Source organism: Sinohyriopsis cumingii, chromosome 5 (genome assembly GCF_028554795.1).
Source record: "Sinohyriopsis cumingii isolate HCF-2022 chromosome 5, ASM2855479v2, whole genome shotgun sequence".
Taxonomy (NCBI): Eukaryota; Metazoa; Mollusca; class Bivalvia; order Unionida; family Unionidae; genus Sinohyriopsis; species Sinohyriopsis cumingii.
This window is the reverse complement of record NC_142965.1, coordinates 147,154,426-147,178,156: the sequence shown is the minus strand read 5'-3', so window position 1 is coordinate 147,178,156 and position 23,731 is coordinate 147,154,426. Positions and strand designations below refer to the sequence as shown.

At 36.8% G+C, this 23,731-nt stretch overlaps 1 protein-coding gene and 1 long non-coding RNA gene across 2 annotated transcripts; both read right to left on the bottom strand.

The window, feature by feature from the left end:
- Nucleotides 1-1,025: 1,025 nt before the first annotated feature.
- On the bottom strand, nt 1,026-3,637 carry LOC149800419 (uncharacterized). Its single transcript, XM_089957244.1, has 2 exons — nt 3,533-3,637; nt 1,026-1,527 (listed from the first exon to the last, which is right to left on the bottom strand). Exons 1-2 carry the CDS (start codon nt 3,533-3,535, stop codon nt 1,120-1,122), a joined length of 411 nt encoding a protein of 136 aa, XP_089813370.1. The 5' UTR covers nt 3,536-3,637; the 3' UTR covers nt 1,026-1,119.
- Nucleotides 3,638-18,131: 14,494 nt separating this feature from the next.
- On the bottom strand, nt 18,132-20,726 carry LOC149800418 (uncharacterized). The gene is made up of 2 exons (XR_016420965.1): nt 20,603-20,726; nt 18,132-18,631 (listed from the first exon to the last, which is right to left on the bottom strand). It is a non-coding gene; the product is annotated as an uncharacterized LOC149800418 (long non-coding RNA).
- Between the last annotated feature and the right edge of the window lie 3,005 nt (nt 20,727-23,731).

The window sequence follows — 23,731 nt, the reverse complement described above, 5'->3', positions numbered from 1 at the left end:
TTGTATATCAGGACATTCAAGACTTAAAGATTTAATTCACAGTATTGAAAGTGTTTCTTAAATTGTTACCTTGTAAGAGAAGAAAAAAATTATTTGCTTGTTTTACTAAACCTTTTGGTTTTGCTTCATTCTAATACATATTTTAAAATCTAGAATCATTACAGTATGTATGTATGTAAGCATGTATGTATGGATGTATCGATGGATATATGTATGTATGTATGTATGTATGTATGTATGTACGTGTGCGTATATGTATGTATGTATGTATGTTAACAGGGTAACAAGGGGATATATATATATATATATATATATATATATATATATATATATATATATATATAGTTATAATTCCACACAATACATAATATTCACCATCAGTCCTGCTGATGAATGTGCCTACAAGTTAACATGCATATTTATCCTATTGGTCTATTTGAGATCAGCTAATAAAACATGATCAAAAACATTACATTTTTCACGGTACTTTGTTGTCTGTCACCTTCGGGTCATCGCCACGCTTGACCAGAAAGGTATTCATCATGAAGGTTTGTTAGGGTTCATATCATTACAGTTCACCTTATCGGTAATCCGATATGTTTGATCATGTACAATTAGAATGAATCAAGAAAAAGAAAAGTGCTGGAAGCATGGTCATTCGATTCAGAATCTGTCGTCATCGGGTGCCAAGCAAACATGGAATCGTCTTATTACCAGTTATAAGAAGAGTGGAAAGGAAAGAAGAAATGATAAGTACGGTGAGTTTTATGCATCAGCTAATTCGACACAGAGGTAAAGGTACCGCGCTTAGCATTAACAATTGCCTTTCATGTCATACCACCAGCCCACACAAAAATGTGTATAAATTAAATATTTTCTTAGATGGTGTGCTTAGAACAAGGATTCACAAATTAATAAGAGAGAGAGAGAGAGAGAGAAAGAGAGAGGGAGATAAGTTAAAGACGTCCGTGCAAAAACATTTCGGTTCATTTAACTGCCTGGTAATAAAAAGGACAAATCGAATATTGAATTCACTTGTTTCTTATGTGGGTGATAAACATAAAGCTCATTTTATCGAGTGAATTGAAAGTTATGAGATAGTCTTTTGATATAATTGATTTAAGGCGGACAATTCCAGTCGTCCCATGAATCCAGGCTTCCATCTGGATTACAGAAGAATACGTGACAAAAGGTCTCGCTTCTTCCTTCAAAAGTCATCTCTCCTGGCTGGATCCATCTTTCACCAATGTAACAGCCTGCTTTCTGCTGTGTTGTGGTTGGTGGGTGTGTGTCGGGCCATGTGTATACCTCCGCATTGCAATTCCATTCATCCCAGCCAATGACTTGTCCGTCTTCGCTGCAAAAGGAACCGTGACACCATAACCCCTCTCTTCCACGTGAAATTTCTTCCCCAGGCTGGAAATGGCGGTCGTCAACAATACATCCGACTGAGGATATTGGAGTCGTCGGGATTAAACATCCTTCTTGATATAGGGTCAAAAGGTAACAGAGACCAATAACTTTGTTCTGAAACAAAAACAAATTGTATGCTATGCAATGCTTAGTGCTTGAATTAAGTTCTTAAAGATCATTTTGTCGGCCATGTAGGTACAGATGTTTAAGCAAATTTGCATCGGATTCACTTCACTTAAACCACTATATGTATTCGAGCTTTCAACAACACTCGGACAGAATCTGCAGTAATAATTGTAAGCATGTTCGTCGTTGCTTAGGATGTTGTTTTTGAATATAGACAATAATTTCATTTTAACATGGCATCAGGATTACATACAGGACGACCTTTTAATTTTCGGATGATAGGGGTAGTCGAGGAGTAAGACTGGGACTTTAGTTTGAAGCAGGATATATTTTCCTTTTGATTCAAAAAATATTTTTAATGCTTTGTAATTAATATAATTAATTGGGGTTGGGGTTGGTTAGTTGGAACTGAATGTTGGTAGTAGTTTTTCAAATTCTTTCGGAATATTCTAATTAGTTCTACTGTTCTGCCGGCAATGCCTTTTCAAATCTAGACACGTGTACCTCTGTTTAGCATATATATGAATCATATATTTTCTTCCTTTTGGACACATATAGTATAATCTTGGTACTATTACTATATCTTCAAATAAGTAATATCAGCTACTAATCCTACCAACTCTAATACCACTACTGCCTGAGTTGGTACATAATGAGGCAAATGTAGCAGTGTTGAATGCAGAAGCAATAAATGTACTAGCATTATTAGTAACTGTAAAAGAAAACGCAACAGTATCAAGAACAAGAATATCCGTTGTAGTACCAGCAGTGGTATTAGTACAATTTTATTTGTCATTGTCGATTTAATATATAAATACATACATATATATATATATATATATATATATATATATATATATATATATATATATATATATATATATATATACTTACATACACACACAGACACCATTCTACCGTGTCCTTGGCGCTCGAAGAGTAAGCGTTGGAAGCTCTTATCTGGATTTGCTGCACGTCTGTCTAGCCTTTTAAAAATAATGGCCACGACTAAAGCTGCAAAACATTAACTTCCGAAATTATATTGAGCAGGTTGCAAGCATGTGCACCCGAAATCCGTGTTAGAAAGGACCTATGATTGGTCCATCGAAACCCCAACATTACTGGCTCTGCGCTAAACTATTGTCCTTCTCGGTGTAGGTTGGGCATGTGGATATTTCTTAATGCAATTTCAATTGGCTAAGAAAGTGGGAATCACACGCAGGTTCAGAATAAGATTATTACGTGCGTGAGTTTTGTACATCACACGCACTTTAATTTAGAAATCAATACAGCTTATATACTAGAATATATAGCTGTGCTCAGACCATGAGTCTCCTTTGCATTCAGAAATTTGAAAATTTCATATGTATAGTGGTTCTTGGAATCATTAGACTTTTTAAAATAATATTCATCTAAAGAATTGGTCACTAACTACGATCATTAAATGACGAGTGTGTAATTCATGTATGTAATTTATGTGCAAAGGAGATAGCTTATGGGAGCAAAATAATGCCAAAATTACACGTGTTGCATAGCTATTTGAATACACTCTAAATTATCAAATGTTTCCGAATAAAAAACAGAATAAACCGTTCAGTTTTTCTTGTACCTCGGTTTGTAGATTTTTCTAGGACAATTAGAATATCAAGGAGAAAAACGTTCTACAATGTTTAAATGAAACTTAAACCCGTGGAAACGGTCCCCAGTGTAAAATGTACGTCATTGTGAGATACAAAGTACCACTTCACACTTCGTGTTGAAAGCAAATAGCCATCTAACAGTTCTACTGATTGTCATGTACCATTGCCATTATACAGTGATAGTCGTAGCAATATTAGTAGTATCTGAAATAGTAGCAATAGTAGTAGCATTAATAGTAGTAGTAGTAGTAGTAGTAGTAGCAGTAGTAGTGGTGGTGGTGGTGGTGGTATTTATAGCAGTAATGGTACCAACAGTGGAAGTAGCAGTTGCTTTTCAGTAGAACTTTACTCACCATGATTTCGCTTGCTGAGTCGTACTTTCCGAAAATGATACGGCTGCTTGATTCAATGTATATGTTGTCACGTGAAACACCAAGCCTTATCAGAAATATTATACAAAGACAGTATAGTCGAAGTAACTTTATATAGGCGACAAGAGATGACCTTAAAAGCCTCAGAAAATGTGTTACCAAGTGACAGTAATTTGATATTGGCAATGATGGATGATAATTAAAAAATTACGCAAGGCTGAACACAAGTTCGTCTAACTTTGAAACTGTTTGAAACCAAAACAGAAAATCGGTTGATATATGTTTTATCTTTAAGATCAATTATCTTCATTTCATTTTCCAATACATCGTTGATTTTGTCAACTGATTTAGAGCGGTCCTTTAATCTAGATTGCAGAGACTGATGAAAAACTCCAAGCCCTTGTATATAATGAAGACCAAACCATGGATCTTGTGGTGCAAAACGAGTGCTTCATCTTTGAGACTGAAAGATGAGTCATCAAACAATAGGGAAAGCGATATTCCATTCATCAGAACACCAGTGTGCATTGTTCATGGTCAAAATAATCATAAAAATTGAGTGAAATGTGTAAATGACATTGTCTATAAACATTATAGATGAGCCGGGGAAAATATATGTATATTGGGAAACTTTCCGCACATGCGCAAAATGTATGTCGAATTATTATAGTAACTTTGTACGGCTCGATTACGTATACGATAGAGCGACCAAAACAGAGAAAATACATCAAAATATTAAAGAATTGGAGAACTGAGACTAAATGACGATGTGGTGTACCAGTTCAACAAGAGTTCATCTAACTGACATACGCTCTACTGGGCGAATATAATTTACACTTTATAGGAATTCAAGATGACACCACTTCTTTCTTTGAATTGCAGAATGTTGATAACATCTTTGATACACTTCAAAGAGAACAAGATTTTCAAATTAACGACTGTAGTGGACGTATTCGATGTCAGCTTGGCACCAATTTTATTTAGGACGAAGTAGATATCATTAGGAGTCTTTTGGTATAAACCTCATGTCAAAATAATCTTCCTAATCACACAGACACACACAGACACACACACACACACACACACAGACACACACACACACACAGACACACACACACACAAATTAATCATCCATTCAAGGAGGGCTGTGATAGCATGTTCAGACAGTCATCGTGGTGGCCATATTGGATCTACCACTGGCACCATGTTGATTTAGAATCAACTATATATCATACAGTGTATTTTGGTGAAAACTCCATGTTGATAGAGCCATCCATTTGGAGAGGAGTGGATAGGATACAATTTTCAAGATATGGCTTCCTACTTAGGAAAAAGAACAATAAAGTATTTTCAAACATCGCTTTTGTAGAAGCCATTTTGATTAAGTTCTTCTTTGGACTAAGCTGACTTCGTTAGAAGTCTTTTAGTGTTAACCCCATTTTTACATGACTACCCCTGTACGAGGGGTTGTAGTAAGAATATTTTCAAGATGGCGTGAATCTTTGACGTTAGATTGACATTATTGATTTAGCAGCAACTACACATCAAAATAAGTCCTTACGCGAAAACCCCACATTGATCTATCCATCCATTTAGACTGAGTAGCCATAACACTATCTTCAAGATGGCCACCCTACTGGATATCCGAGCAGCAGCATCTGCAGTTTGACCAAGTAGAGCATGGGATGCATGTGTTTGTCAAGTTTCAAGGCAATCCTCGAAATAGTTTACTAGGAGTGACGTTAACAATCCTGCGCTACGGAAGGACAAATAACGAACGACGAACAACAGTCCATCCCATAAGCAGGGTTGTCCCGACCACCTATGGAACCAGGTTTTAAGTGGCGCTAAATTATACGGAAGAGATTATTAAAATCTAGGACCGCTCCGGTGGCCTAATGGTTAGAGCGTCCGCTTCGGATGCGGGAGGTCGTGGGTTCGATCCCCGACCGAGTCATACCAAAGACTTACAGAAACGGTACTAACAGGTGCCTCGCTTGGCACTCAGCATTAAGAGGTTAGTGTTAGGACTGGTCGGCCGGGTGTCAGAATAATGTGACTAGGTGGGACATCATGCTACATGTCTGTGGCATGATACCCCAGTGCTAGACATCACTATAAACTGCCACACTGCAGACATCGTAGCGATATGACTGAATCTTTTTTAAAAACCTACGTTAAAAATCCATATCACACACACAAACACACACATTAAAATCTAGTGGGAGCTGGAGCGACAACATTAAGGTTCGCCTGGTGCAATTAATTTTTGGGGGGATGGCGTGCCATGCCGATAAGCTCTTCAAAGCTTTGACCAGCCATGCTAATAGAAATATATTATAAAAGTTCATTCTGTCCTGAATTGAAACAAGTAAGATTTAATTAATGTTCTTCAAAGTGTTGTTTTTTGTTTGAAATGTTTAATACTTGTCCATTAGAAGTGAACTTCATAACTGTTAATAACTTTATCAAACTAAATATTCAATAAACAGTGTTGATGACATATGGACGCACATTTTGTATAGATAAACTGTTTGTATACCTTGCCTAAGTTACGCAGTATAGAAAATACTCTGCAACTAGTTTTGCACGTTGCTCTAGGTTCACAATAGGTGGTATGTTGCATGTGCGATGTTTAGAATGAACAATGCATATAAAGAACTGTATTGTGCAACTAATTGTTCTTGCTGCAGAATCGCTTGAGGTAGATGAAGTATAGACTGTATTACCAATGTTTTAATCACGTAGATATTAACAACGAGCTTGGTTACCAGGGTACTCGAATGTCACCTGTGGAAACTCAGACGACCTCACTGTTGAAGTACACCATACTGAAATGGACAAGCAAGTAAGAGATATTATTCAGTCTTATGTGGACAGGTATTCATTTCCTGTGTGGATGCAGATGTCTATTCTTTGTGGACAGACATATTTCATTCCTTTTTTGGCATGTAATTGTTCCGGGGGGGGGGGGTGTGCGGGCACATACTTAAACTTGTGTTGGCTTGCACAATTTCGTCCGGTGTGGGTCAGTATTGTTCAGTGTGAGAACATACATCTGTCCTGTGTGGGCAATTATTATGAGACTGTCCGTTATAGACTGGTTCTATTCCTTGTGTGTGTGTGTGTGTGTGTGTGATGACTAGAATTGTAGATAAACGTTTATATATATATAACTCTTTGACAAGTTCCCGTTTTAATTCATCGTGAATTGTGTTGGTTTGATATAATTAATGTATTAAACAAAACTGTCGACAATCTGAATTTGTGCATACTTTTGCTGTAGATTAAATGTTATTTTTAATAACTTGTATTTGTTTGCAGTTGATGCTAACTCCCCTCGCACACAAGCACATAGACAGGTCTATCGTAATCTGTATTAGTCTAGGTATGCCAATACTTGATTTAGAAACTGTCATATTGAATGTAGCAATTCATTTCCTAGGTGTGGACATGTATAAATTGTAAAAACTTCAAGGCGTGTCACAAGGAATGGTCTTTGCTCCGTGTGTGTGTGGTTGTGTGTGTGTGTGTGTGGTTTTACGGCATATCAGACACAATAATGGCTATATGGTGTCAACTAAGGGTCAAAGGTTCAAAAGCCAAAAACTGTAAAACTGTACTGTATACCCAAATTAAAGAAGAATAAACCTTTCAAATCTAAACAAAGAGGATAACAATGTATTTTGAGTGTAATATGGATTTTAACGTAACTTTAAAATATTTTCAGTCATATCGCTACGATGTCTGCAATGTAGCAGTTTATAGTAATGTCTAGCACTCGGGCATCGTGCCGCAGACCTGTATCATGATGTCCCATCCATTCCCATTATTCTCACACCAGGCCAACCAGTCCTAAACTGTAATGCTGTACCGTCCGGTGGCCTAGTGGTTAGAGGGTCCGCCTCGGATGCGGGAGATCGTGGGTCAGGATTGGTCGGCCTAGTATCATGATAATGTGACTGGGTGGGACATCATGCTACATGTTTGAGATCACTATAAACTGTCCCAATGCAGACATCGTAGTGATATGTCTGATTTTTTTTTAAAGCTACGTCAAAAATCCAAATCACACACACACACACATAAGATTTATGAATTGTAGCGGTTTTTAGTGACGTCTAGTACTGGGGCATCATGTCCCATTCAGTCCAATTATTCTGACACCAGGCCGACCAGTCCAAACACTAACCTCTTAATGCTGAGCGCCAAGCAAGGTAGCTGTTAGTACCATTTAAGTCTTTGGTACGACTCGACCGGGGATCGAACTCACGAACTCCCGCATCAGAGACGGACACTATAAGCACTAGGCCACCGGAGCGGTCCTGGTACACTATGAAAGGTAAAGATGTTAATATTCTGCGAAATGTTAAAATGACAAATAAAATGAAAGACATATAATATGCTAAAAGCAAGATTACAGTTGTTGTATTTAAACGCATTCCCTTACAAAGTCCTTGTATAGATTATATGCACTGAGATACAGATTTCCTGTGTGTCTATGTGCGTGTGTGTGTGTTTTAAAAGTGCAACTGCAGATTCCAATAGTACGTGTTTTCATCTGGCTACCTACGGGTTATGGTTTAAAGGGAAATTACTGACACTTTTATTATCTTCATCCAATGAATTTAATTCCCTTTATTAGTTGTCTGATTTTACAAGCACCAGTTATTAAATTGGTGGCTCTACTGGCCGATTGGTTTGATAACGACACAATATGTTTCGCTTTTTACAGCGGCGTAAGTTTCGTAATTGTTAAGTACTGTTTACTGAGATGTAGTCGATGGATAAACAATATGTTCTGTTCAAACTTAAAGGAATTGATTGTTGTTGCTACAATATTCAAATTTAAATCGATGAAAATATTAACAACTTGACACAGCGTCTTTCTGTGGACTCAAAATCCATATATGGAAATAGTATAAAAATAAAAATATAATTACTCTAGAGTTCATTGTACGTTCAGGTTTATCTTTGTCCCTAGCGCTAATTCATTTAAACCGATGGCCTCATAAGAGTTCCATAATTACGCCAGGCTAAAGTTGTCAAAAATACTAACAAGAAAGTCGAGATTTTTTAATATCTGATTGGTACGTGTGTGCGTCCGAATTATTTTTATCCATGAAAGTAAATTACATAGGTATCCCATCAAGAAGAAAACGTGTATCTATTTGTCACAGGACATGAACATAACAAACATGTGACACTTGTAAATAGGTCAATGGAAATCAAAGGAGAGATAGCCAGTAAGCCAAATTCAAAACATAGGCAAATATTACATGAAGAATACAATTCATTTTTCATACCAACGAAAGACCGGTATTCCTCATTATCAAAAATTGATGAAGGAAATGCTGACTAAACTCTAGAGTGAATGAACGATTCTCATTTGATGCTTAAGGTGAGTTAAAAAAAGAGCAAAAATCAAAAGATTACATTAGAGCAATGACTGACAATTAATTATATGTTGCAACTTTTGGCTGGCAGGCAGTATTGAATAATCCATGTACAATTACTGGAGACCTTTACTACCAACGAAAATGCAATCCATCATTTTACTCATTAGGATATAACACTGACACCTGTTACTTCTGGGACGAAATCCAAGTTTGAAGAGGTTCATGCGAGATTGGAACTTGTTTACTAATTTGCATTAATTTTATTGTAAGTAACCACTTTGTGAAAGAAATAACACCTTGTTATAATACTTACAGAAAACAGAATATAAGCCAGTGTGTGACCTCTGCATATATCTATGACATAAGCAAAGCAAACACATGCAAAGTCATCAGTCATAGACTACTTGAGCGTTTCAATAGCCATTCTCCACAAACAAGCTTCATCAATTTTGCACGCGCTGTACAATATCATGCAGGGAAAGTTAATTTATACAATATTTCGACTCTTAGCAGAAACAAATAACTGCCTCATATAATGATCTGATAACAGAATTAACACTGTGTATATATGTTTGTGTGTTTGTGTGTTTGTGTGTTGGATTTTTAACATAGCTACAATGACGTTTCAGTCATATCGTTACCATGTTTGCAGTGTGGGAGTTTATAATGATGTCTTGCACTAGATCATCATATCCCAGACATGTGGCATCTTGTCCCACCATATACCATATGCTTCTGTCATCAGTGTAGTATGTACATTACATTTATATAATTCTGTCCTCAGTGCAGAATGGTACATTAAATTTATAGACTTGTCATCATTGCAGTTTGGTACATTACAATTATAGACCGTTGTCATCAATAAAGTATGGTACATTCAAATTACAGACATTTGTCTTCAAGGCAATATGGTCATCAGTTTATTTTGGTACATTCAAATTAAAGACTTCTGCCAACAAAGCGGTATGATACATTACAATTACAGACTTCGGTCATCAATGTAGTAGGGTACATTACAATTATAAACATCTGTCATTAGGGCAGTCTTGTACATTACAATTGTATTCCTTTGTGCTAAATGCGGTATGTTACATAACAAGTATAGACGTTTGTCCTCAGTGTAGTATGTTACATGAGAAATGTAGAAATTTGTCCTTATTCAGTGTGATATATTACAATTATAGACTTCTTCCATCAGTGCAGTCTGGTACATTACATATATTTATAATTCTGTCTGCAATGCAGAATGGCACATTCAAATTGTAGATTTCTGTCATTGATGCAGTCTGGTACATTACAAGTATAGACTTCTGTCATCAGTGCAGTATGGTACATTACAAATAAAGACTTCTGACATAAAACCTGTCTGGTACATTGCAATTATAGACTTCTGTCATCAGTGCGGGTACATTACAATTATAGACTTTTGTCATCAGTGCTGTATGATACATTACAATTATTGAGTCCTGACGTCACTGCAGTATGATACATTACAATTGTAGACTTCCGTCATCAGTGCAGTATGGTACATTACAATTATAGATTTCTGTCATCAGCGCAGTATGACACATTCAAGTTATCGACTTCTATTATAAATGCAATATGGTACATTCAAATTATAGACATTTGTCATCAGTACAGTATATTACATTACAATTATAGATTTCGGTCTTCAAAGCGGTATGGTACAAGAAAAATATAGGCTACTCCCATGAAAGCAGAATACTTCAATAAGAGTATACTTTTCTAACATCAACGTATTATGATGTATTAAAATTCTTAACGTTTGGTTATCAATGCAGTATGTTACTTTACTATTTTAGACAAAACATCAATCGGGCCTATACTTAAGGCGTTTGACTGATAAAAATTCAACATAAATTTCATAAGATCCGATAACTGGATCCTAAATTAAAATCCAGAGCGCATCTATAAATTCACATGCTCAAGTGCAGGTGTTTACTTCCTGGTGTTACGTCCAAGTATAACATGCCACTGTGAAATGGTGAATTGTAAGACCTATTCCCGGTTATAACATTTTAGAACTGCCTTCTCAGGTATACATTGGCATAACAATATTCCAGAACTCCCTACTCAGGTAGACACTGGCATTATAACATTTCAAACTGCCTTCTCAGATAGTGATGTGCCTTCCATCACACAAATTTATCGTCACATAATTCAGTTATTTAGAAATCGTCTACTACATAGACAAAATGTGCTATTTATTACGGATTTTGATGTGCTGAGTTCAAATATGACAATTAAAACCACTGATTGGCTAATGTTTCCAAGATATTAAATTGTTAGATAATGCGTCTATATGTACTGTGTAGATAGTAGAGTAAGTAATCATAAATTGTAAACCTATGTCTTTTAATGTGTTCATGGTTGCTTTACATGATAATATTTCACCTGTCATGTTTATGTAACACTTTTTAAAACAGCAAAAGGGTTAAATAATAACATTTATTATGAAACAAAAGGCAAATAACTATTATGCATATATAAGTAGTTTAGACCTTATCCAGTGTCTACTCGGCTGTTATTGGCTTGTCTCTTGTATTCATTAGATGAGGCATCACTTGTCACTGTCCAGCAATAGTCTGCAAGCACTGATAGACTCCGTTTGGCCCGATAGCATTTCTATATTGTTGCAATGTCCTGATGAAATCGCTGTCCATGCTCGTCGCTCACTGCTCCGCACTTCGGTAGGAAAAAAATCTCGATGAAAGTGCAAAATATGTATCGTTAGTTACATGTTGCAATCGAAGCTTTTGTATGTCATGAGGAGGTTTTCCACCAACTCCTTATAGTTGTCTGTCTTGTTGTTTCCGAGAAAATGTATTGCCACTAGTTGGAAGGCTTTCCATGCCGTCTTTTCATTGCCACACATTACACGGACACAACAGTATCTCGAAATTCACGAATAAGGGGACAACCAAAGAAACTTTCCTTTATTTTAGCTCCACTTAACCTTGGACATTTTCAACTAGGTAGTTGAAAGATGCTTATGGTTTGTCCATGGCCTGGATCAAGGTCTTCATCAGAGCCATCTCGATGTGCAATTGTGGTAAGACAATTTTCCTTGATTCAACAAGTGGTGGATGATGAACACTTTTCCTACCAGGCTCCAGTGACTGTCGGAGAGGCCACTCTCTCTTGAGGTATTGGGAATTTCTTGCACATCTATCCCATTCGCTGAGAAAACAGCAGTACTTTGTGTATCCAGTCTGTAGACAAAGCAAGAGAGAATGACACTGCAAATCGCCACAAAGCTGCCACAAATGTTGATAATAGATTATGCACCTCAAAAGTTGTTTTATGTTTTCATATGTTTCTTCTTATGGACTGCATGGCCAACTAGTATTGATGGTCAACTATTGCTATTATGCATTAAAACATATTTAAGACTCGTCTTCGATGAACCAATAAACAGTCTCTACTCACTTGGAACATGAATGATGTTGAGGGCTGCCATCACATCATCGATTTTGTTGCAGGCTAGAAGATCCCCTTCCACGAAGAATAACTTGACAAGATCCTATCGATGGTCACGGAACATGGAAACCGTAACATTACCTGTCATGAGATTCCACTGCTTTAGTCTGAGCCCATCAGCTCTCCGTTACTCGTGAATAGAAGTTTCATCCCCTTCCTCCTCCGCGTCTGACTCAAGTGAGAACGATTCTATTGTATCAGGAACCTGCAGTCCTTCTCTATTGATTGGAATATTTGGATACTGCACAGACCACGTTTTCTTCTTTGACACACCTTTACCAACTGGAGTCACCATGCACAAGTAACAATTGTTGATATGATCTGTTGGTTCTCTTTAAATCATTGGCACTGCAAAAAGCACAGATTTCCTTTCCTGTTCAGCTTCTAGCGAAGTTTTGTTGCACAAATGTTGCAGCATATACGTGAGGCCCACCTCTTGTCCTGATCTCCAGTTTTGTAGCCAAAATAAAAGTGATAGGCTCTCTTAACCAAAGTGGTTATACTGCGCGTTCTTTTATGCACAATATACTTCGCCTCAAAGAAAGCCGAAGTTGTCTGCATTATTTACACAAATACGAGGAATCCCTGCTCACTTTGGCTAAACATAAATGTGTCCCTTTACATTATTAACCACTGACAAATGAAGGAGCACGACACTGTGATTTAGAGAGTGATATTGGCCTATTTGTTCCGCAGAGTGATGTAAGCTTAGTTATGAATGCATCTTCTATGACTTCTAGGAATGACATGATGCAATTCATATCATGTATGTCGTAATACCACCTTCAGATTACATCATTCATTGTTTGCCTAAAAAGCACGTACTGTCCAAACCCAGTCAAAGATATATTCATAGATCCAGTAACAGATGTACTTTAGTCAATCCTGGTTCAAATTGCGATCCCTTCCCTTTATATCCCACTTAACATCCGCCATTCACAAGTCAAGGGTCGTAGATACTGACCCAGTACCATATCTTAAAACTGGATCCAATCAACAATTTTAAGCATCGTTTTCGTTCTCAGTGATCCTTAATCAGTACAGTTTGACTACATTTATTTAGGAAGCATTTTGGCTGTGGACAATTGTAGAAAACAGTCAGTGGTATGGAAATTGTCCGATTTATCGACTAAAAGGGCATGGTCGCTAACATTGTGCAGTTGGCAATATTTTTAAACTTCATTTTTGATTGGTGGAATAATGCCCTAAGGATATGATTCGTTAACTACCAAATTATTCATGTACTGTTATATATATGTACTGTATATTCTGTGCTTGACTTTGGTCAAGGAAAGTCTTAGGTTAGCCCATGAAACTCAACTGGCTAGTAATTTAGGAACCAATAAGTCTTTCCACAAGATCTTGAATCATTTATAAGAGTCGAATCTTATAAGTGATATTTCTAAACACAGTAGATTTTGTCACACTTGTCAAACGGTTGAAATATCAATAATATAGAAGATATCTAAGCCTCATATGCAACATATTCATGCATCTTACGAAACCATATAGAAGAATAATGTTGGATTGTGTCGGTCCCTTACCTAAGACCAAGTGAGGCTACCCATGTTTGTTTACCATAATGTGTACGTCGACAATATGTCCTGATGAAATTGCTTTGAGAAAGAAATTAAAACTAAAACCATAGTTAAAGCCATGTAAAGTTTTATTTACACTCACTGGCCTTTCCAAATCTATCTAGTTTGATCAAGGGTTAAATGTTATGTCTGGAATTTTCCAATAAAATATGCATACATCAAGCATCCAAACGTTTAAGTATTCTGCTTATCTCTCTGCTAGTTATGAGGCTTAGGAAATTTTCATCAAACTTTGACGAACATATTGATTTGATACAGGAAACGATTGAGATGATGATGCTCGATTTGATACCGGAAAGGATTGGGATGATGATGCTCGATTTAATACCGGAAAGGTTTGGGATGATGATGCTCGATTTGATACCGGAAAGGATTGGGATGATGATGCTCGATTTGATAACGGAAAGGATTGGGATGATGATGCTCGATTTAATACCGGAAAGGTTTGGGATGATGATGCTCGATTTGATACCGGAAAGGTTTGGGATGATGATGCTCGATGATGCTCGATTTGATACCGGAAAGGTTTGGGATGATGATGCTCGATTTGATACCGGTAAGGATTGGGATGATGTTCAATTTGATACCGGAAGCGTTTGGGATGATGATGCTCGATTTGATACCGGGAAGGATTGGGATGATGATGCTCGATTTGATACCGGAAAGGATTGGGATGATGATACTCGATTTGATACCGGAAAGGATTGGGATGATGATGCTCGATTTGATACCGGAAAGGATTGGGATGATGATGCTCGATTTGATACCGGAAAGGATTGGGATGATGATGCTCGATTTAATACCGGAGAGGATTGGGATGATGATGCTCGATTTAATACCGGAGAGGATTAGGATGATAATGCTCGTTTGCTGTTAAGAACTCGGTTCAAGACACATTCGGTTTTAGTCCTTTTGAACTGGATTTTGGACATATTGTCGGTGAACCTGTGAAGTTCTTAACAGAGAAACTTCTTTTAAAATGAAAATTCCAAGACTAAACTCCTAGACTGTGTCTTCGATTTCAAATATAAGTTGATACTTTTAAAGTATCATAAACTAGTCTTCACTATACCAAGAAAAAAATGAGATTTATTTATGGCAGACATACACAGGAAAGGAGTTTATAATCTTGTTATAAAGTTCTGTTTCACTTCCATACCTCAACATCTAAATGTTATAGCACATATACAATTAAAGAAAAAAGTAAATAACTTAAATCGTAACATTAACACTTCTTTTAGACGGAAACATAAACAATTTTGAAAGTTACATATGTTCGAAGACTACTTTAGTTGATACAACCCAGTTAATTATTCAATCAATTTTGCTGTACCTAACATATACACTGAGGTGGTATACTGTGTAATGCAACCGGACAGTAGTGACCAGTCTTCAAAATTCAGGAATATTGAGCAGTCTGGACCAGAAACATTTACAACTACAAGCACAATGAACTAATAAACTAAAGCAGGTATAATGTGAATGTCAGCACTTGTTTCCGGATATTCCAACTCGAACAAATAACATCTGTAATGACATTGAGATTATATGTTCTACACATGTAAGACAACGTCCTCACAGGATGATTCCTCTCAAGCAGGAATGTTTGAATTCAGTATTTACTGGTTTCATAGAACAAAGAAAAACTAACTGGAGAGCAATATTTATTTTAGTGCCAAAATCAGATAATACATTTTTCATGTGTAATAACTATGAAAAAGCCAACAGTCTGTCCAAATTTTATTGATTAATTTCCAATGCAAAGAGTGGGTGATTCCATAAACAAGCTTAGTAATGCAAAATACATCACCAAGTTTGAACTCTTTACAGGATTCTAGAAAATGCCATTCAAGGAAAAAACAAATTAGCAATCGCAACTCCAGATGGACTTTATCATCACTATAAAGCGACGTTTCTTAGAAGGAAATGTCCCCCAGCAACATTTCAGCGTTTAATGCACATGTTAATATCTGGTCTTAATAACTGTGACGTGTTCATTGATGACGTCATCATCTACAACCATATTTAGGGAGATCACTTGGAAACTATTGCCGTGACTAGGTCAATTTTTAAAAAAATCCAAGTTTCATTGCTCTGACTGGTGTCAGGAATATTTGGACAAATTAAAAGTCATCAGTCAAACTGCACCAGTGTTTTTCACTGCACATTTGAGTCACTTATTTAAAATGTCTCTTTCTGCAAGTGATGTTTCGGGTTGGTGGAGTATTCCTTAAGAAGATAAAAATGGTATGGATCAACCAGTGTGCTATTTTTTATAAAAGCTAAACAAGTACAATAAGAATTGTTCCACACTCAGAAAGAATGTTTGGTTTTGATAATGGCTTTGCAACATTTTGAAATTTTAGTTCAGGTCCTTCTAATATTATTGTGTTCACTGATTACAACATTCTTACTCTCGTCAATAAAATGAAAAATAAAAATCACAAATTGTTCAGAATGCGTTTGATGCTGGAATAATACATTAGACGCATCAGAGGAACTGCTATGCTGACTGCCGGTGCACTCTCACGTATATATTCTGACTGCCGGTGCACTCTCACGTATAAAGTACTATATTGTTTTCTTCCCGTATAATTTGTCATATATATATTTGATTAATATGTAAAGGAAGACTTTTTTGAAATATTTATTTTCTTTATGAGAGGAAGTGTTATACGTATTTAATACATATTGTGTTTGACTTTTTTCCATGACTGAGGGTTGTGGATGGAGTTGTTGCATGCCTGACCTTTTTCATGACGTGTGAAATCAGATGTTTACAAGAATTTGATTTCAAGACCTAACCTTTTAATTATAACAGCTTGCATTTGTGTTCAGATAAAATTCGAGAGGAATTTTTTATTTAAATCATTCATTGTAATTCCTAAGTGCTTATTCAATTGGATTAACAGATTATTTTGAAAGTATGGAGAACTCATTTGAAGACATTCTGGATTGTGTTCTCAGGCTATCCAACACTACTGGTACATAGGGACTTTCAAGACCATTGGTATATCAGGACATTCAAGACTTGGAATTCATTCTGAACGTTCAATACCTTTAGACTTGGCATATGAAATTTAGGATTATTGGGGATTTAATTCACAATATTGAAAGTGTCTCTTAAATTGTTACCTTGTAACAGAAGGAAATGAATTATTTGTATGTTTTACTAAACGTTTTGGTTTTGCTTCTTTCTAAATACATAGTTTAAAATCTAGAGTCGTTACAGTATGCATGTATGTATGTATATGTGTGTAATATGTGTGTATGTATGTATGTATGTATATGTGTGTATGTATGTATGTATATGTGTGTATGTATGTTAACAGGGTAACAAGGGGATACACACACACACACACACACACACACACACACAGATCGTTAGTTAGTTAGTTAGTGCTAATTCCACACAATACACTGTATTCACCATCAGTCCTGCTGATGGAAAGTGCCCACAAGTTAACATGCATATTTATCGTATTGGTTTATTTCAGATCAGTTAATAAAAGATAATCAAAAACATTACATTTTTCACGGTACTTTGTTGTCTGTCACCTTCGAGTCATCGTCACGCTTGACCAGAAAGGTATTCATCATGAAGGTGTGTTAGGGTTCATACCATTACAGTTTACATTATCGGTAATCCGATATGTTGGCCATGCACAATTAGAATGAATCAGCAAAAAGAAAAGTGCTGGAAGCATGGTCATTCGATTCAGAATCTGTCTTAATCGCGTGCCATGCAAACATGGATTCTTCTTATTATCAGTTCTAAAAAGAGTGGAAAGGAAAAAAGAAATGATATGTACGTTGAGTTTTATGCATCAGCTAATTCATCACAGAAGGAAAGGTAATGTGAGTAGCATTAACAAATGCCTTTCATGTCATACCTCCAACCCACCCAAAAATGTGTATAAATTAAATATTTTCTTAGATGGTGTGCTTAGAACAAAGTCTTCAGAAATTAATGAGAGAGAGAGAGAGAGAGAGAGAGAGGAGTGCGGAGTGCGTTAATGATGACCGTGCAAAGACATTTAGTTTCATGTAACTGCCTGTTAATAAAAACGACAAAATCGAATATTGAATTCACTTGTTTATTATGTGGGTGATAAACATAAAGCTCATTTTATAGAGTGAATTGAAACTTATGAGAGTCTTTTGACACCACTGATTTAAGGTGAACAATTCCAGTCGTCCCACGAGCCCAGGCTTCCATCTGGATTACAGTAGAATCCGTAACAAAAGGACTCGCTTCTTCCTTCAAAAGTGATCTCCCCTGGTTTGATCCACCTTTCGCCAGTATAACAGCCTGGTTGCTGCGGTGCTGTGGTCGGAGGATGCATATCGGGCGATGGGGATACGTCCGTATTGCAATTCCAGTCATCCCAATAAATGACTTGTCCGTTTTCGCTGCAAACGGAACCGAAACACCATGACCCAACTGTTTCACGTGAAATTTCTTCCCCAGGCCGGAAATGGCGGTCGTCAATAATACATCCGACTGAGGATGTTACAGTCGTCGGGATTAAACATCCTTCTTGATATAGGGTCAGAAGGTAACAGAGACCAATAATTTTGTTCTGAAACAAAAACAAATTGTATGCTATTCAATGCTTACTGCTTGAATTAAATTCTTAAAGATCCTTTTGTCGGCCATGTAAGTACAGATTTTTAAGTAAATTTCCATCGGATTCACTTCCCTTAAACCATTATACGTACTCGAGCTTTCAACAACACTAGGACAGATGCTACAATAATAATCGTAAGCATGATCGTCGTTGATTTGGAAACTGTTTTTGAATGCAGACAATAATTTCATTTTAACATAGCATCAGGATTATATACGTGACGAGCTTTTAATTTTCGGATGATAGGGGTAGTCGAGGAGTAAGAATGGGATTTTAGTTTGAAGCAGGATATATATTTTTCCTTTTGACTCAAAAATATTTTTACTGCTTTGTAATTAATATAATTAACTGGGGTTGGGGTTGGTTAGTTGGAACTGAGTGTTGGTAGTATTTTTTCAATTTCTTTCGGAATATTCTAATTAGTTCTACTGTTCTGCCGGCATTGCCTTTTCAAATCTAGACACGTGTACCTCTGCTTAGCATATATATGAATCATATATATTTTCTTCCTTCTGGACACATATAGTATAATCTTGGTACTATTGCTATATCTTCAAATAAGTAATATCAGCTACTAATCCTACCAACTCTAATACCACTAATGCCTGAGTTGGTACATAACGAGGCAAATGTAGTAGTGTTGAATGCAGAAGCAATAACTGTACTAGCATTAGGAGTAGCAGTAAAAGCAAACGCAACAGTATCAAAAACAAGAATATCCGTTGTAGTACTAGCAGTGGTATTAGTACAATTTTATTTGTTATTGTCGATTTATTATATATATATATATATATATATATATATATATATATATATATATATATATATATATATATATATATATATACACACACACACACCAATACCGTGTCGTTGGCGCTCGAAGAGTAAGCTTTGGAAGCTGTTATCTGGACTTGCTGCATGTCTATCTAGCCTTTAGAAAATAATGGCCGCGACTAAAGCCGTGATACATATTAACTTCCGAAATTATTATGAGCAATTTTGAAGCATTTGTACCCGAAATCAGTTTTAGCAACGACATCTGATTGGTCCAGAGAAACCCTGACATTACTGGTTCTGCACTAATCTATTTTCCTTCTCGGTGTCGGTTGGCCATGTGGGTTTTTCTTAATGCATTTTCAATTGGATACGAAAATGGGAATCGCACTCAGGTTCACAATCAGATTATTACGTGCGTGAGTTTTGTACATCACACGCACTTTATTTTACAAATCAATACAGCTTATATGCTAGAATACATAGCTGTGCTCAGACCATGAGTCTTCTTTGCATTCAGAAATTTGAAAATTTCATATGTATAATGGTTCTTGGGATGATTAGATTTTTTTATATAATATTCATCTAAAGAATTGTCACTAACTACGATCATTAAATGACGAGTGTGTAATTCATGTATGTAATTTATGTGCAAAGGAGATACCTTATGGGAGCACAATCATGCCAAAATTACACGTGTTGCATAGCTATTTGAATACACTCTAAATTATCAAATGTTTCCGAATAAAAAACAGAACAAACCGTTCAGTTTTTCTTGTACCTCGGTTTGTAGATTTTTGCAGGACAATTAGAATATCAAGGAGAAAAACGTTCTACAATGCTTAAATGAAACTTAAGCCTGTGGAAACGGTCCACCGTGTAAAATGTACGTCATTGTGAGATACAAAGTACCACTTCACACTTCGTGTTGAAAGCAAATAGGCATCTAGCAGTTCTACTGATTGTCATGTACCATTGCCATTATACAGTGATAGTAGTAGCAATATTAGTAGCATCTGAAATAGTAGAATAATAGTAGTATTAATAGTAGTAGTAGTAATAGTGGTAGTAGTAGCAGTGGTATTTATAGCAGTAATGGTACCAACAGTGGAAGTAGCAGTTGCTTTTCAGTAGAACTTTACTCACCATGATTTCGCTTGCTGAGTCGTAGTTTCCGAAAATGACACGGCTGCTTGATTCAATGTATATGTTGTCACGTGAAACACCAAGCCTTATCAGAAATATTATACAAAGACAGTATAGTCGAAGTAACTTTATATAGTCGACAAGAGATGACCTAGAAAGGCCTCAGGAAAATGTGTTACCAAGTGACAGTAATTTGATATTGGCAATGAGCGATGATACGTTAAAATTTTTTTTTTTGCATTATGCAAGGCTGAATACAAGTTGATCTAACTTTGAAACTGTTTGAAACCAAAACAGAAAATCGGTAGATATATGTTTGATCTTTAAGATCAATTATCTTCATTTCATTTTCCAAATCATTGTTGTTTTTGTCAACTGATTTAGAGCGGTCCTTTAATCTATATTGCTGAGACTGAAGAAAAACTTCAGGCCTTGTATATAATGAAGACCAAACCATGGATCGTGGAGGTACAAAATGAGTGCTTCTTCTTTGAGACTGAAAGATGAGTCATCAAACAATAGGGAAAGCGATATTCTATTCATCAGAACACCAGTGTGCATTGTTCATGGTCAAAATAATAATTTAAAAATTGAGTGAAATTTGTAAATGACATTGTCTATAAACAGTAGTGAATGGGGTCACCCTACGGACAATGGGAATTAGCATTAAAAACACCCCTGGGTCACTCTACGGACAAGGGAAATTTAACATGGAGAAAAATCGTGGGTCACTCTACGGACAAGGGGAATTTAACATGGCAATAAATCGTGGGTCACTCTACGGACAAGGGGAATTTAACATGGCAATAAATCGTGGGTCACTCTACGGACAAGGGGAATTTAACATGGGATTTTTTTCTTTAAAAATTTTTTTTAAAAAAAGGGGTAGGCAATTCAAAGACTATCTCTTTTCGAGAAATATGGCTGGCCCTGAAAAGGGCCTTTGGGTTTATGTTAATGTATTCATAAACATAAATGGCACCGCATTGGTCTTCTTCTTCTCCTTAGGCTGCGTCTCACTGTTGGTCCGTACATCAGCACTCTTTTCAGGCATCCTTGCCTCTCCACGTAGATCCTACGTATCCACAGGCTGGTGTTGGTCCTGTGGACAACGGTCCACTTGGATCGGACATACATGAGCAAGTCTGTCCGAAACATCATGGAAGACACAAGGGTGGATGACTCAACTGTAGTCCACATCTTGAAGCGACGAGAACAGGTGAATCAATGCATTGAACGGCGCTTATTTATAGGGACAGGAAGGATTGAAACGGATTGAGTTCATTCACCAATCCGAACACGCGTTACAGAATTCAGCCAGCCGCATCCAATCCGAAGAGAGCAGTCTGTGACGTCACCTAGTCAATATAGATCTGCTAGCGCTTGTGTGCAGTCAATCTATGCGACAGTGATTCAACATGACGGAAACTCAGAAAACGATCCATTGGGGTGCACCAGCAGGGGAGACTGCCCAAGGGAACTCGGACTTACTTTCAGAAGAAGTGAATTGGGATTTTGTGGATTTTCTCTCCTCGCAAGAATTTGTTCCAGAACCTGCGTTACCTTCTTCATTACCGCAAGTGGAAAATTTTAGACAGAGACAGAAAGAAGAATTGGAGAAATTTATACAACGACAAAAGGAAGCGGAACAGGCTTTTCTCCTACAGCAACAGCAACAAGAAGAAGAAGTAAGAAAAAAACAACAGCAGCAACAGCAAGAAGAAGTAGCAGCAAAGAAACAAGAGGGTGAAAATCAAACGGCTACGGTACTGTTGGACATTTTAGCGGAGTTAAGAAGTCTTAAACAAATGTATCAGACTTCTTTATCACGATCGAAGAGAATACGACCTTCCCGAGCTAAACACGTCAACCCTGTGACTAAGCCTACCGTACCACCCTTAGTCATTTCAACCCAATCATCATCAACATTACGCAGTCCAGAAGTAGGCCTTGGCCGTGGCAAAGGCATAAGGCAGTTAAAATTGATTGCTTAAACTCACCCCTGCACCATAAAGAAAAAAGGCCCTTTTCAGGGCCACCCACATTTCTCGAAAAGAAATACAATTTCAATTTGCCAATAACTCAAAATAACTCACCCATGTTACCCTTATAGTACGTGTCTGTGTATGAGTGCGTGAGTGTAGCTTCTTATTTTAAAATCAAAACTCAAAGACTCTTACCTTATATCATTCATTTATTCTTTTCTCCATTTTTTACAATCCAATTCACAATTTACAACACAACACTTTAATAATAAGTTCATTGATTTCTTCTTTTCTCCTTGTTTAGTCTCTCTGTTTTTTCAATTTCTTCACCGTCACACTCTTTTCCTCTTCTTCCTCCTCGCTTTCTTCCCTTCTTCTTTTTTTCTCCTGTTTCTTTTTCTTCACCTGTCTTCTTTCTTCCTCAGAAGAATCCCTCTCTTCCTCTGAAGAATCCCTCTCTTCTTCTGAAGAATTCCTCTTTTCTTCTGACTCCTCTTGTTTCTTTTTTGGGCAATCTGGAGACCAATGTCCTTTTTCTTGACAATAATAACAGGTATCTTGACTTTTGTCTTTTTTATCCCCTGTTTTTTTTCTTTTTTGACGGTCTGGACACTCTGAAGACCAATGCCCTTTCTTCTGACAGATATAGCAAGTATCTTGACTTTTATCTCTAAAGGAAGGAGAGTAGTCCGTAGGCTGGTCTGAAGAGAATTTTCTAATGACCCCTCGCAAAGCTCTGACGAAACGTTCCATCTGGTTAGTCTCTTCCATCGTTGTGCTCGGCTTGAGAGTGAAATGAATAGTGAAAGGACAAGACACACACCCTTTTATATACGCTGGTCTGCCATGACTATAAAGTAGTTTATGGTGTTTGAACTTGAGTCATTTGACTTTTTGCTTTCAAGATGAAACGATCCCATTCATTCGAGAAGAAAGAAGAAGAAAGAAGTAAGAGGCAGAAACGTGATCTATCGCCTCGTACCAGGGCTGAAATCTTGGCACAAATTCATGCCAGTGATTTTGAAGAGGACATGAGTGAACCAGAATCCGAACCCTCTAAACCAAGTTCATCACCCTTAGTTAACCCTGAAAATTACTATTCCATTCGAGAGACGGAAAAGCGCTCCTCTAGAAAATTTAGAAC